Genomic DNA, 17,209 nt, shown 5'->3' with positions numbered 1-17,209 from the left:
CCTTTAATTTATTTTAAAATTACTTGATGCTTTTTATGAGTTATTTTTAAATTAGTTAGTAAAAAATAAAAAAATTATCATGCTTCTCTTTCTAGTGATTTTTAAATAATAATAATTAAATTTTGAGCAATTGCATGTTAACTCCTAGCACTAAGCATGAAAAGTTAGATTCATTTAAAAAGAAAAATACATTACAAACAAAATGATTTTGATTGAAAATGCTTTATGTTTAATGAAATCATGCTTGATGTTTTAATGATGTAATGTAGTAATAATGATATAATAAAGTAATAATAATTTTGGTATTACTTTTTTATTTTGATTTTGATTGAAAATATTTTATGTTTAATGATTTAATAATGGATAATGATGTAAGATGTAATAAAAATATTAAATGTTTTGGTACCATGCTTAATGATTTAATTATGCATGATGATTTGAAGCCTTGGTGATTTTTTGATGAACCTTGTCTTTGTCTTTCAGTTTTAAATGATGATACATATTTTTGTTTGGCATAAAAGACAAAGGCATACTTGTATGAAATCAAATCACTTAAATTAAAACAAAAAGGGAGAATGCATGTTTCTTGAAAAAAACTCTATCTTATCGAGTTTTCGTTTTAGAGATCCTTAGTGATGAATCTATTTATATTTTCAATCTCTTGAATTATGAAAGTGATTTTGATGATTATGAATTTGAATGAATTTTATCTATATCATGATCTTGATTTCTCAGAATTGTTATTTGAAATTTTTTTTAAAATCAAGATCTTTGATCTCCTAAGAATTCTTTTCGTTATTTACTAAAAAGGAGATTTGTCAAAGTGAATCATGTCTTTTGGTATTCATGAATTGATTATAACTTGAAAGTTTTATTATGAATCAAGAATTTTCATAAATTATCCTCCTATAATTCTTCTTAGTATTCATTAAAAACGGGGGATGTATTCAAATTAACCATGATATATCACTAGACTTCTTGATGTTTATAATTTGAAGTTTATTATGTATAATTTTCTTGTATTTATGATGTGTATATTTCAGCACCCAAATAATTTTTCTTGATATTATTCATGTGATGATATGAAATTATGTATGAAATACTAATGATATTATGTTGATGCATACAAATGAGAAGTTATGATCATACGTGGTAGGATATAATGTAATTTAACATTTTGATACTATCATGATTTGAAATATTTATGATTTGAAATGATGCATACAATACTATGATTTTTTGATGAAATAATGTGAAAGTCAACTATTATCATTTTTTAAAATGATATCTTATACCATTAAGAATGATACTTTATCTTTGTCATGATTTGGAAATTGATACAAAGGAAAAAGAATTATAAAATTATATTCTTCTCTTCATTTTGATAATGACAAAGGGAGAGAAAAATTGCTAACTTATGCATCACAAAGAAAAACAAAAGTTGCTAGTTCGCACATTATAAAAAGAAGCAAAGAGCTTGCTCATCTCAAAATATGCAAATTTTTACCAACTTTCATATATGAAAAAGTTGCTAACTTGCATGTTGTAAAATGATGTAAAATTTTGCTAGCTTACACTTTGTAAAGGAAGCAAAAATTGCTTGCTCAAATATTACAAAAGAAGCAAAAAATTGCTAGCATGGACTTCTCAAAAGAGAAGAAAAAACTCACTAGCTTGCATGTTCTAAAGTGATGGGATATTTGCTAAATTGATAAGCTTATATCTCAAAAACTAGCTAGATACACTTCTCCTTTTTATTGATGACAAAGTGGGAGAAGTTATGATGATGATCATGCATTGAATGATGTATTGAAATTTTGATTATGCATGATTTTATGATGATATATTGCTTAAATTTTTGAATTCAAGAGTTCTATCAATATGACATATTGATAGGGGGAGTTAAGATTAATTCCGTCATCAATTGATTGTCATCATAAAAAAGGGGGATATTGTTGAATCTCAAATTTTGATTGATGAAACCAATTGATATGTTTATGATCTGATCTGCATTTTGAGTAATACAGGAAGCTTCAATCAGGGAGAGATAATTAAAGTAGGAAGAATCATGTTGGGCCGGAGTGGAACATGTAAGAAGATTGAACGTCAAGCCGAAGGATCGGTCGACGTATCGACTCAAGCCATGGGATCGAGCATCGAGCCAAGAAGAGTGGAAATTATGCTAAGGAAATTAGAGTTGTGGAGGTCAACTGGCCAATTGGGCAATAGGCCGCAAGAGAGGATGATGCGCCAAAGAATTAGATGAGGTGTCGATGAACCAATGGCATGCTAGACAATATTTGATTTAACTTTGTAATAATTATCTATATCAAAGTAAGTTTTAGTTATAATTGGGTTGGAATTAGGCTAACTCAATTAGGAGCTAATTGGACTAAAGTTTTGGCTATGCTGGGTCAAGGGAAAGGCCCAAACAATGACCCAACACGTGGAACCGTCGGTGGCACAATCTCCGAGACTATGTCAGGCGATGGTATCACCAGACTGGATGGTTGTACCACCCAATGGCAGGGTATCAGGTGGTGGTACCGCCCAGACATAGTCTCCTAGGCGGTGGTACCGCCGAGTGTCAGTGCTGCAAGCGGTGGTACTGCCGAACATAGGCGGTGGTATCGCCAATACCCCAAAAATCGGGGATAAGACACTTTTAGGCTTAAAGTTTGAATCCACTTGAGGCCTATAAATATCTCTCTCATCCCTAGTTAATACACACAAGCATAAAGAACTTAAAAGTAGGAAAACGCTGTAGCAATCACTTGAGAGATCCCCTCCTCTAGTTCTAAAGATTAGAATTCTATTTAGGGAGAAGTAAGTGCTTGTAAAAAGTTGTCTCCTAAACTTGTGAAAAGAAGAAGATGGATGTAAAAGGGTAGTTGATCTTTGCTCATTGAAGGAAGATCGGTAGTGGAAGTCGGTGGCCTCGACGGAAGAGGAATCCAGAGTGGATGTAGGTCACGACAACCGAACCACTATAAAAATCTGGTTTGCATTTACTTCTTATTATTTGCCTTTATTGTAAACTGAATTTTTTACTTACACTACGCTTTCATATGCTTTCAAAGTTAAGCATTTCCGATATCGGTTTTTATCGAAATGAAAAGATTTTTTGAACCGACGTCATGTTAATTCGTTGCACTAATTCACCCCCCCCCCCCTCTTAGTGCCGACTCGATCCTAACAAGGACATGTGATAGAATGACCCTCATGATTACTGGAAAAAGTCATCTCTCTTGGGTTTTAAACCAAATTGAGAGTAACCTTGCTCTGATACCAATTATCAAGATTAATACGACACTAAAAGGGGGGGTGAATTACTACAACGATAAAAATTACGGTTGCAATTCAAAATCTATCCGAGTTGATAAAAAGTGTAACGAAGAAATTGTATCGAGAAGATGTTGACTTGAAGTAAATGAACAATGTAGAGTGTAGCTAAGTAATGAAAGTAAGTAGTAAGGAAAGAACACACTGGATTTATAGTGGTTCTGTTATTATAACCTACGTCCACTTTCGATTCCTCCTCTATCGAGGTCACCAGCATCTGCTAATGGTCTTTCTTCAATAGGCGATGACCAACCACCTTCTTACAACACTTTTCTCCTTTTTTGGGTTTAGGAGGCAACTCTTACAAACCTCACACCTCGCTTAAATGATCACAAGACTTAGAAAGGGAGGAGGACACTTAGTACTTTTACAACACTTTCTACTTTTACAACACTTTCACACTCCAACACTTCAAGATTTTGTTTATTTCTCATGCAGAAAAGAGTGGGATATTTATAGGCCCCAATGGCTTCAAAATTGGAGTCAAAAAGTGTCTCATCCCGAGTTTTCGGGATACTGACGGTACCACTACTAGTACTGGGCGGTACCACCACCTGACACTCTGATACTGGGTGATACCATTGCCTAGTCTGGTGGTACTACCGCCTGATAGAGCTTCGGAGACTAGGCTCTAGTGGTACCACCACCTGACACAGTGGTATCACCGCTTGGTAGCATTAACTACTGATGGTACTATCGCCCAGTCTGGGTAGTATCACCACCCAGACCACCTAGGAGGCTGAGCCTTAAGCGGTTCCACCGCCCACCCTAAGCGATACCGTAGCCTGGCATGGTTCCAAGTGGTCGAGTGGGCCATCCATCTAGACCAACTCAGTCCTGTTTTGGGCCCAGTTGGCCCCTAACTAAGTGGGATTACCTCCCAATCCTAACTAAATCTAAGTTCTAAGTATGACAATTAAGGCATTAACTAAGCAATCTTTGTCCGGTATGTTAATTGTTCTTTCGGTGAAGTCTCGATGAACTTCCGGTGAACTCTCGGTAAGCTTTTGGTGAACTCCCAATGAACTCTCAGCAAACTCTTGATGAACTCTCGACGAGCTCCCGATGAACTCTCGGTGAGCTTCCGACATATCGTACGAATCTTCGACATACCGTCCGATCTTTGACTCCGGCCCAACATCTACTTTATGCCTTATTTATTAACGTAATTAATCCTACAACACTCTTTTCAACATATAGATTTAATCAATAATTTATCAATTGATTTCATCATCAAAATTTAAGATTCAACAATCTCTCCTTTTTTTATGATGACAACTAATTGATGACGAAGTTATCTTTAACTCCCCCTATCTATATGTCATATTGAGATAAGCAAACTTGAATTCAAAAGGAATCATGACCTTTGAATTCAAGTGAAATAATTTCAATCACGACGATCGAATGCAATATATCAAATCAAAATTTTATATGTTTGTGCATCATTATAGTTTCAAACTAAAACATGCACAATTTCAAAATATTACATTTCATCATCACATACCAAAATTAACATCATTTTGGACATAACATACATTATGTTGAAGCATTTATGATACCAAAATTAACATCATTTTGGTCATAATACCATTCATTTACAATTTCTCCCCCTTTGTCATCACAAAAAAGGAGACTCATTCAATAATTTATACAAGTATTTTAAGCTATTCAAGTAAGTTTTATACTAATTTATGCAAGCTAGCAAATTTATGAAATGAGAAGTTAAGTAAAAACTTTGCAAGATAACTCCTTTTGCTTTTTGAAATGGGCAAGCTAGCATTTTTGCTTTAGATGTGGGGTGAGCTAGCATTTTTGCTTTAGATGTGCAAGCACTTTTTAGTTTTTCTTGAGATGTGTAAGTTTCTTTCTTCCTTTTGTCATAAAAATAAGAAGAAGAGAGGAAAAAGAATAAAAGAGGAATTCATTCATCATAAGAAAAATCAAGAACCAAGTCTATGAAAGGATTTAAACCAAATCAAATCCATAAAAAAAAATAAGTTTCATTGAATCAAGCTTTTACTTTTATAAAGAGAAAGGATTTATCATAAAAGATCAAGTCATTAAAGAAGCCCATGAATCGAATATTTTCTTTTGTAAATATCACGAGAAAGGAAACGATCTCAATTTAAAAAGAAAACTTAAGTTATGAAAAATCAAAATATTCAAAAAATATATAAGAGAAACTCATGCATTCGGAAGATTTAACATACCTAATTCTCTTCTAATAAAATCAAATTATTTCTTATTGAATGGTTTCGTAAAGATATCAACTAATTGATGCTTTGTATCAATAAATTCTAAAGATATGTCATGATTATTAGCATGATCTCTAATAAAATGCTGCCTAATATCAATATGTTTAGTTCTAGAGTGTTGAATGAGATTCTTGGTTAAACATATTGCATTAGTGTTATCACATTTTATAGGAATATTTTTTAAATAAATTTCATAATCTTCTAAAGTGTTTTTCATCTATATAACTCATGCACAACATGCACCTGCTGCTATATACTCAACTTCGGTTGTAGATAATGCAACCGAGTTTTATTTCTTAAAAGATCAAGAGACAAGTGCATGACCTAAGAGATGACATGTTCCTGATGTGCTTTTTCTATCTATTTGACAACCAGCAAATCAGCATCGACATAAGTAAGCAACTCAAAGTTTTTAGAATTTAGATACCATAGTCCTAGATTATAAGTTCCTTTTAGATATCTAAAAATCCTTTTAATAACTTTTAAGTGAGATTGCTTGGAACTAGATTGAAATCTAGTGCATAGTCCAACACTAAACATGATATCAGGTCTAGTTGCTGTGAGGTATAATAAACTACCTATCATACCCCTATAAGTCTTTTGATCAAAATATTCTTCATTAGTGTTCATATCTAGTTTTGTAGAAGTGCTCATTGGTGTCTTAATAGCTTTAGCACTATCCATATTAAATCGTTTCAATAGATCTAAAGCATACATAGTCTAACTGATAAAAATTTCATCGCTTAGTTGTTTAATTTGCAATCCTAAAAAAAAAGTTAATTCGCCCATTATGCTCATTTCAAACTCTTAACTCAAACTTTTGGCAAATGATTCATACAAAGATTTACTTGAAGAATAAAAAATAATATCATCAACATAAATTTGGACAATGAGAAAATTATTTTTAAAATATTTAATAAACAATGTAGTATCGACCTTGTCTTTCATAAAATTATTTTGAATAAGGAAAGAACTAAGTCTCTCATACCAAGCCCTAGGGGCTTGTTTTAATCCATAGAGAACCTTAGTCAACTTAAACACATGATTTGAAAAGTTAGCATTCTCAAATCCGGGAGGTTGTTCAACATAAACTTTTTCAAAAATAAGGTTCTTGAAACACACTTTTAACATCCATTTGAAATAACTTAAAATTATTATAACTAGCATAGGCAAGGAGAATCCTTATGGCTTCAAGTCTAGCTATAAGAGCGAAGGTTTCTTTATAATCTATACCTTCTTCTTGGTTGAAACCTTTGGCCACTAATCTAGCCTTGTTTCTAACCACGATACCAAGTTCATCTTGCTTGTTTCTAAAGTCCCATTTAGTACCAATTACAAAATGATCACTAGGCCTAGGAACAAGCTTCCACACCTCATTTCTCTCAAATTGATTTAATTCCTCATGCATTGCAATAACTCATGAATCATATTTCAGGGCCTCGTCAATACATTTAAGTTCAATTTAAGATAAAAATGTCACATTTGCACAAAACTTTTTAAGAGAAGAATGAGTTTGAATACATTTTGATGTCTCCAATGATTAGCTCTTTAGGATGAGTATCTACATACTTCCAATCCCTAGGTAAGTATTTTTTGGAAGAAGATGCATCCAACTTGCTAGTGGGAGGAGAGGTTTCAATCAAATTTAAAGCATCAAAATCAAAATCATCATCAAAATTATTTTTCTTAAATTCGAAAACCTCATTGAAAATAACATAAATAGATTCTTCTTTAACTAAAATTATTTTATTAAATACATAAAATACTTTAGAAGTAGAAAAATATCCAAGAAAAATACCTTCATCGTATTTTGCATCAAATTTTCCTAAGACATCTTTTTAGTTTAAAACAAAATATTTACAATCAAAAACTTTAAAATATGAAATATTAGGTTTTTTATTATTATATAATTCATAAGGAATTTTGGAAAATAATTGTCTTATTAGAACCCTCTTCATGACATAGCATGTTGTGTTAATGACTTCGGCCCAAAAATATTTGGATAGGTTATGTTCATTTAATATGGTTCTTACCATTTCTTATAAGCTCCTATTTTTTCTTTCAACTACTCTATTTTATTGTGGATTTCTTATAGTAGAGAAATTATGATTGTACTCATTTGATTCACAAAAAATTTGGAAATCATAGTTTTGAAACTCACCACCGTGACCACTACATATAGATTTAATTATAAAGCATTTTTCATTTTGAATAAATTTATAAAATTTTAAAAAATACTTAAAATAATTACTTTTGTGTGCCATGTCCAAGTGTATCTATTATAATCATCAATAATTACAAAAGCATGAGGTCATCGGTGTTCACTAATGGTTTTCTTTCAATGAGTGAAGACCAACTACCCTTTTATAACATTTTTTTTGTTTTCATAGGTTTATGAGACAACCTTTATAATTCACTCACCCTTCTCTCAAATTGAATTAAAAAATTAGAGCTAACGAAAGGGAACTTTTAGGAACTATAATAGTATTTCACACTAATTTTCATTCAAGATGTTCTATACACTGAGCAGGGATGAGAGGGGTATTTATAGACCCCAAATAGTTTCAAAAATAAAGTAAAAAAATGTCTCATATTGGGTTCTCCGGATATACCATCGGTAGTACTAGGTGGTACCACCGCCATTACTCTCTGACACTAGGTGGTACCATCACCCAGTTCGATGATACTATCGCCTGACAGAATCTCAGATATTGGACTCTAGCGATACCGCCACCTGGCAGCATTAACTACCGACGGTTCCACCGCCTAGACTCCCTAGAAGGCCGATACTAGCTCTAGTGGTGCCACCGCTTGACATGACATTAGGTCACTGAATGAGCTATCCATCCGACCCAAATTAGCTCTAATTCGCATCCAGTTAGCCCCTAATTGAGTTAGTGGGATTTCTCCCAAAACTAACTCCAATTGAAACCATAACTACAATAATTAAGGCTAAACAATTATAATACAAGCAATCCTAGTTTTCTAGCACGTCAATTGTTCAATCTGAATTCTCGGTGAAACTTTCGACACACTCTCGGCGATCTTCCGACGAACTCTCGATGAGCTTCCGATGCATCATCCGAACCTTCGGTATATCCCTCGATTCTTCCGGCCCGATGCCCGATCTTTGACTCTGGCCCAACATTTGATTCTTCTTTAATTGTTTTGCCTTTTCACGATCATAGTTAGTCATATATCCTCTTTCTCAACATATATATTAGATCATTAATTCATTAATTGATTTCATCATCAAAATCCGAGATTCAATAATGTAGACATTTCAAATCAACTATCATATTTTTATAAATATTTAAAAATATTTTTTTTAAAAATATATAAATATTTTATTACATTATTCTTTACTTTAAAGTTGATAAAATTATTTTAAAATTTATTAATATATTTTTATTATTTTATAAATTAATATATTTTATTTATTTTTATTTTTTAAATAATATACATTAATATATTTCAGTAATTTATTTAATATAATTTTTTTGAACCGGTCTAAGGTTTAGATTATTTGAATTGATTTAATTGTATGAGTTAGTTCATTAAAAAGGTGGAAAGAGAAGATGTAACTTTTAAGAAAAAAAGACTAAAAAATTATTGGATGTTACTTTTGTTATTTTGAAAAGTTGAGGTTCTGTAAAAATTTCTTTAAATTAAGATGATGTATGAGAAAGATTTTAAAAAAAAAACGTTTACCCTGACACAAAAGAATAATCACAAAATAAGATCATAGACCAAAAAAATCATAACAGATAATGTAGCCAACTTTGTAAATCTGTTACATATTTCATATATTTTTCAAACAAAAGCTAAAAATAAACATATCTTGCCAAAACTATGAAGAATGATAATAATTTTCAAGATGCTTTCCCATCTACATGCATATTTAACCAACTACAAGTGTCTTATATTAAACGATAGGCATACGTGATTATTATCATATACTTACAATTGCACCAGCGGAAATGACAATCCTACCAACAGGCTGATGCCAGCCCTAACATATGTAAATGTAATTCCAAGAATCATCATTTTTTAACAAACAAGAGAAACAGTTGCTACAATCACCATAGTTTCTAATGAGCAAATTTTGTTGGGCAGAATAATAGGTTATGATTGACCAACAAAGATGCGTTTATGCTTTAATTGGAAGAAAAAGTATTGTCATACACACGGTCAACTATAAAGTATTCTGATATGATGAATGTTTTAGATAGACTAGCACTATACAGGTCTTCATTCCTTAATCACTTAAATAAATTGCAGGGACCATTTAACACAGGGCGACATTTGATGGTTAGGTGATTCCTTCTATCATTTTTGTTTGGGTTTAGAACATACTGCAAACAAAGGACAACTATCTTATTAATGGAAATTGGATAGTTCTATTTTGATATAATATCTTATTCTTTTAGGTAAGTCATTTTCTAGACGAATTTATCCCTTTGACTAGTTCAAGATCATAATTTTAATCGAAATCGATGATAATATATTTTATACAAGAAGAAACTTTGGATTAGAGCATAAGTAGGTTATACCGATATTGTCATAATATATTACGGAATGGATTTAGAGGTGGCACTAAGTTCATGAATTAGCTTTTATGATAGATTTTACAATATTATTTTATTTCTTTCTTGAAGCTCTAAATGATAATGTTTGCTTAAAAAAGATAATATAAGTCAATATTAAAGTTTTATTGTTACTATTATCTATCCAATCAACATCAGGCACGAAGATAAAATGATAAATATTTTCAAAGGATAATTTCATGATTAAGAGTTCTTTCGTGGTATCATGGAATTCACTTCGGTGCAAACCAATGTGATTTCATAGAATTCACTTCAATACAAACCAACGAGTACCGAAGGGTCGATCCATGATTGTGATAGTTTATTAATTATAAATAAAATATTTATAATACTATATAAACCAAGTAAATTTTGAATATTTATAGTAAGAAATAAGTACTTTAAACCAAGTATTTATTAATACTATATAAAATCTATAGTATGACTAGATATTAGGGTAGCAACTTTTTTTTGTTGATGTTATGTACATTCATTTTTTTAAGTAAATTTTGAATGTATTTTTTTTAAGCGAAAAAAAAAATCAAAAGATATGAATATGAGCTCCATACTCAAAATAGCTTAGTGATGTTAGATCTTTGATGGAGGGGGGTGGGGGGAGAGGGGATTTCGAATGCCTCATTTCCTCCACTTATTCTTCAAGACTCAATAGTTTTGCTAGTCTTATAAGTTTCATATCTTTCCAAAAAACAAAAAAAAAATCTGCCGACACATGTACTCTATGTTAAAGTTAATGTTTCTTCGTAGAAATGCATTTATTTGCAGCAAAAACGTAAAATAATTTAAAGTTAATTTTAGGAATAGCAAAACACAGTAGAACAAATAAAAAAAGTATTTAAGGGAGAAGGCGGGGGGAAGGGGGGGCGCGTTCAAAAGTATAATGAAGCGTTTGATAGCAAAGAAACTTGAAAATGCTGCGTGGATGATTCTATGTAGACATTTTTATCAACCACGTTATAACGCAGCAACAGGAATAGCAGCATTCTTTGCAGATCCAAACACATTTTACGTTGATCGTCTATCTAAGATGCAGAAAATGGTGGACACAAACAAAATGATGAAGAACAATAGCAAGAAAAAATGTTGCTGGAATCAAAATGTAAACTGATGCAGGATTAATGAATCAGATCCGATCTGCAATACAACAGGAGACAGATGGTAGATCTAACCGATGCTTCTCCAACTGTACTCGTAATTTTCTGTACAGAACCATCTCCACAAACAAAGTTCAACGAGTGAGCAGGCAGTGACTGTTACAAACACAATCTCATCGCCTGGCTTCCACCATCATCGGGATCGGCAACAGCATGCTGCACTTCACTTTCGACCGTACATCTTTTGTATGGGGCAAAACCCCTTGCAGAGCCCACAGTCCCACTAGTGGAAGCCTGGACGCTGCTTAACTGTTGCCTCAAAAGAGGCATTGTTCCCTTCTCTGCCGAGTTCGCTTCTTTCCTCGAGCCCACCCCGGCAGCGTTCTGGTTGCTTGGGCTTGTTCCACTGATACACGCAGTGTTAGAACCTGTCCAAGAACCTTCCCTCTGCATCTCTTGATTGAATTGCTGAGGACACTCTGGTAGAGAGTGGACTAGCGGAATGGGCAGGTTGCCACGCGTAGCCCACCAGCTCGGAGGGCGGAACGCAGGCTCTGTAGAGTCATGTCCAAATAACGGGAAAAAATAGAGTAATGGGGGCACAAGACCAGAGTAAGTATTCCCTGCACTTGCAGTCAAATCCCCAGGAGAAACTCCCCGAGTACTTGGCAAGCACTCGGCCTTTTTCTCTTGGTCACCTTCGATGCCGACCGATGATATTAGGTTAGGCTGTGCCAAATCCCCAGCAGTAGGAGGAGCAGATGACATATTTGGATCAGTCACCACTACCATTTTTCCGAAGAGCTTGAGAGTTGGTATCCGAGCTTCATCTAAGGCGTGCGCATGATGACCGCATTGATCTATCTCCTGAAATGTTTTATCAGAAGGTCAGTTAAGAAAAACTAAGGTTCGAAACAATTTGGAGTAACTTTGATACTTATTTGAGAGTGAGTTACCATCCGAGGCTGGTCTTGCACAGTTAACCCACAAAATGCGGGACCAGAACGTGGAAGTTTGATATCAGCTTCAACCGTCATGGTTAGTGATTGTCCTCCATCGTCCTGGTCATTTGATCCGGCAGCAGATGTAACCGGAGAGGAGCAACCCATTTGGCCGTTCGAAAGCGTGGATTCCAAGGTTTCCGATCCAACAGCTGATAAAACAGATGTCGGTGATCTATTCTCATGCTCACAAATTGCAGAAATCTGCAGAGGAGGCCTTTGAAGTTGTTTCAGGGCAGGAGTCCCCTTGTTTAACAAGTTGCCCAATTTGCGTGGATACGGGTGGACAGGTTTCCTCTTTGGTCGAGGCGGAGGAATCTCGATCGCCTTCAATGTGCCTGTGCTGTCACCGCTGCCAGACTCACGAACCACCTATAATTGTAACACACTGAGCCGCAAGTCAAAAAGAAGAAAAAGCCATCGGTGCTCTTCTCCATGAATGATTCGACTTCATCGAGTGAGACGACCACTTTCGAGAAATAGCTAATGAAAGGAAAGAATCATAAACCTTAGAGAAGAACTTTTGAGCATGACTCCTGATCTGCACAGCCGTCTTTGTACCTATGTGTTCTGCAAGTTAAACTCCCGAGTCAAAGAGGAGATACAGGTTGAGACGATGGTATGACAATTTTTACCTTCTCAATGGAAAAAACCAAATGCAACAAAAGGGTATGACAATTTTTACCTTCTATACGGCGCCAGGCACGCCCATACAACTGTAAAGCTTCCAGAAATCTCCTGTGCTCCTCCTCTGTCCACCTCTCCCGCTGCTTCGTTATCGTGTAAGGTTTTCTTATCTAATTAAAAAAAATATATATATTTTAAACCAGAATGAGCCGGTCAAACATCTGTAGAAAGAAGGAAACCATTAGTAGTATGCATGGATGATTATAGAAGATAGATACCCTGGGAGCTTGTTCCTCCCCGGATGTCTCAATCTCCTTGGTCTGAGGAATGCTCGTAGTTGATATTTTCACATCCACATGCATTTTATGGTAGGGACTGGAAGCAGGGTGTAAACTCGTGCTTCCTCGTTGCTCCTGGTTTTTCAAATCCCCCAAATAAGTATATTAATCAATGGATATTAATTAACATGACCAGCTGAGCAAATTCTTCTATTTAACCACTACTCTCACATCATAAAATCAAGAATGGCATGCTTAACATTTAAACACACACCACCACCACCACCGTCACTTGGATAACTGATGGGTAAAGGACAAAAACAAGACACACACTTGGATGCAGAAAAAGAAGGGGAAAAAAAAAAAAAAAAAGATGTTGTGCTTCGTAGATACAACAACATAAAATTGCTTAATACAATTTCCAGAACGGTCATAACTCCTTATATTTTCCAAACTCAAATTTTAATTATTAATTAATTTATTTATTTATTGGACATACCCAGAACATTCATCAAGATAGAGTCAATAAAGCTCCAATTCATCTAATCGCACTCAGTGGCACCGGTATCTTGATACCAAAGTAAGACTTGTTGCCTGATTTTAAACTCGCAAGGACTATCAAGTTTCTGAACTCTTTAACTATGTTCTTCACGGACAGCAAAGGAGTATACGGCTATCAGAGGTTAATCCCCAGTTCTAGACTGCCCTTCCTTCCCCTTGATTCCATCAAATCCGTAGACAGAAGAAATCAACCCTATTCTCAGCAATTCTTCGTCACAGCTTCATCTTGCATCAAAATCTTCAACCAGAACAAGAAACATCAACAACATGGGGAAAAAAAAGTGGGGCAAAAACTACAAATTAGACTCCAAATAATGTTTTTTTTCCATCGGATTAGTCTTAAATCACAAAAAGAAGGACAAATTAGACCCCCAAAACGTGCTTCCTTACACCCGGAGTTAGTCTAAACTCGGAAAAGGAAAAGGAAAAAAGAAGGGGAGAAGCAACAGAGAAAGGACGAGAGTATGTACCTGACTCTCCATATCGGCAAGAATTGCTCTCGGTTAAGCACCTTCTCCGATCTCGTATTGAATCTCCAAGAAACCTAACAAACGAACTCCAAAGCCATGAATCTGCCGCGAATCCTTCTTCCGAGGAACCAATCCTAATCAAGAAGAAGTTCGCGAAAGACGAGGAGGAGGTAACAACAATAATAGAATGGAAAGGATGGTGAAGCAACGAGCGAGGAAGCTAAAGGCGGGGTGGGGGGGGGGGGGGCCGGGGGGCGAGGGAGGGAAGGGAAGGGGCGAGGAGAGGGAAGAGGAGGTGCCACGTCGGACGGGGATTTCTTTTTTCCTTTTTATCTTTTTTAATTTTGTTATGAGGAGAGGAATGAATGGGGGTGGAAGTGGCGGATGGTTCCGGCGGGCGGATACTTGTGGCGAAGAAGCGCTCACACGTGGCAGGCGCTGCCGTCAGCCTACGCAACTTCCCCGCCCTCCCTCTCCTTTTCTTCGGATAATATTAAAAATAAAATCATTTTTCCGAATATTTTGCTGATTTTAATGCAAGAAATACTCGCTTGCCAATCAATTGAGAAATACTCCCTCAGGTCACCCGCTTTATCGAAAAAGCTTAACCGTCCCCTAAAGAGAGGACAAAATAAAAAACAGCAGTTAGTTGAATACAGATTATCTACGCAATTAATTTAATTTAAACTTGAGTAAAATTATTGAACTACTAAGTACTTATTTAATCCGAAATTGATCATGAAGATAAATTCTGATGGATTTGAATATGAAATTAGCTTACATTTCTTCTTGTTCCTATCCAAGTCTATCCAGGAATCTTTGGGCAGAGAGAGCCAAAAAAAAAAGTGTAAATCGAGGAGCATTAAAACCACATAATATAAAAGACGGAAAGGAAAATAGACCACAAGTTGTGGATCAGGTGCACGGGCACGTGGAACCGGCGACGTGAGCTTTACTCTGCACTTTACGACACGTCAGGTCGCACTGGCCGCCGGTCAGCCCACCTTTCGACGCGTGTCTCCACCGATCCAAATCCAGAATATAAAAGGCAAGTGGTTCCCACGCGGCCGCCTTGCCGCCACTAGAAAATGCTTTATTCCACATACAAAATGCAGCCGAGACAATTGCTGCCACTCGTTACATATGTTTACCGATTTTAATTTGTGGTCGGCGTGAAGCATCATCGCAGCCGTTGGAAGAAAAACTGGCGGTGGATCACATCATCTGGACACGGCTCCTGTGATCGACCACATCAATGAAACGACCATCGGCACTTCAATATGGTTAGCCTAATGCAGGTTTCATATATATATATATATATATATATATATATATATATATATATATATATATATATATATATATATATATATATATATATATATATATATATATATGATGAATTCTTGAAAAAATATTAACTTTGACTTTTTCCAATAAAGCATCTTACTTTAGAACAATATCAAAATAGTGCTCATACTTTTTAAAAAATAATGTTAAACTTAGAAAATGATTTGGATTCACATACGATTAAATTGGATAAAAGATTAATTTAGCTTAAACCAATGCTTTTATCATATATTGTACATTCCTACCTCACATTTATCAATCGACACAATGTGTTGTGTGATCTTTCATCTTCCGTAGCTTCATATTTCGTCATCATTACTATAGTATACTTCATAGCCTCCAAACGTTGTCAATTTTAATATGTCATTATGTTTAGGATTGAGTTTCATTGCCTATAAGTATTGAGTTCTACCATTAGCAACATCGACTCCTTTGAGCTTCTATTCAATTGCTATCGCAAGGAGGGTTCTAGAGTTCCAAAACTAAAATGACAACTAACCTTTTTTGCGATAGAGCTTTCAGCATTTCATGCTTCTAGGGTTATTTAAGGTATGTCTCCATTTTTATAAAAATATTTACGAAAAAATTTAAACTTTTAGTTTATTATATAACTAGGGTTCTATAGTTGTATTGATGTTTACTATTCTAAACAATGTTCTAAAAATTTATTGTTTTACTACCAATATTTTGAGCATTCTTTATAAAAATAAGATCTTTATCAAGAATAGTGTATTATTTTTACTATTTATTAATTTTTAATAAATTATAATTCATCAATATAATATTTTTTCACATCTAAGCTTCTAAAGAGATCCACAACATATTTAGCAAATTTGGTCTAGAGAAAAATTTTCCTAATAAGTGATACCCTATTATTGAAGAAAATTTAAAAATAGTACATTGCATATATGCATAGTTCAAAATGATCTTAATTTTTTAGAAAGCTTTGAATAGGATAGTTATGAACATATGTTACTAGTTTTCTATTCTAGAGAGTTTTTTTGGTATTTTTATGAATTTTTTAGCATAGTCGGTTTGAAAATCTTTCGTACGATAAAACTGTTGAATCTCGGATTTTGATGATGAAGTCAATTGTCATTTGTTATCTAATATATATATTGAGATAAGTGTACAGGATTAACTACGATGAAAGTAAGATATGCAGCAGGAGTTGCGTCGGAGTCAAGACAATGATCACGTTGGGAGTTCAAGAGTTCGACGGAAGTTCGGACAGTCGTCGGAGGTTCTACGGGAACGAATTCGAGAAGTCTATGAGCTTGCCAAAAGAAGCTCGTCGGAACTCGCCAAGTGGATCGTCGCAAGTCCAGGAGTTTGCCGGAAATCCGCAGGAGCATCATCGAAGGTTCATCGGATGATTGACGGAAGTTCGCCGGAAGCTCGCCGGAAGAAGCGATTGACGCACCGGAGCAAGTTGCAGTAAATATCTTAGGAAAAAGCATAGTTAGCACAAGGATTAAGTTGGAAATGGGAGGTGATCCCATTAACTTAATCTTGGGGCAATTGGGCCCCTGAAAAACCTAAATTGGGCCAAATGGATCAACCTATTCGGACCCTGATTTCTGCTAGGCGGTTGAACCGCCTAAGCCAGGAGGTGGCACCGCCTAGG

General features: G+C 34.8%; 1 protein-coding gene across 2 annotated transcripts; it reads right to left on the bottom strand.

Moving 5' to 3' along the window:
- Positions 1–11,288: 11,288 nt before the first annotated feature.
- Positions 11,289–14,577, bottom strand: LOC135605143 (protein REVEILLE 1-like). 2 transcript variants are annotated; one of them, XM_065094887.1, is made up of 6 exons: positions 14,233–14,574; positions 13,202–13,336; positions 12,982–13,093; positions 12,805–12,866; positions 12,252–12,668; positions 11,289–12,162 (listed from the first exon to the last, which is right to left on the bottom strand). In XM_065094887.1, the coding sequence occupies exons 1-6, from the start codon at positions 14,242–14,244 to the stop codon at positions 11,455–11,457; spliced, it is 1,446 nt and encodes a 481-aa protein (XP_064950959.1). In that variant the 5' UTR covers positions 14,245–14,574; the 3' UTR covers positions 11,289–11,454. The 2 variants fall into 2 exon arrangements, with proteins under 2 accessions (XP_064950959.1, XP_064950960.1); XM_065094888.1 differs by lacking the exon at positions 13,202–13,336 and having other exon boundaries at positions 14,233–14,577.
- Between the last annotated feature and the right edge of the window lie 2,632 nt (positions 14,578–17,209).

This window comes from Musa acuminata, chromosome BXJ2-2, assembly GCF_036884655.1.
Source record: "Musa acuminata AAA Group cultivar baxijiao chromosome BXJ2-2, Cavendish_Baxijiao_AAA, whole genome shotgun sequence".
Classification (NCBI taxonomy): Eukaryota; Viridiplantae; Streptophyta; class Magnoliopsida; order Zingiberales; family Musaceae; genus Musa; species Musa acuminata.
Note: the sequence above shows the minus strand (reverse complement) of the source record. Positions and strands in the feature narration are given on the sequence as shown.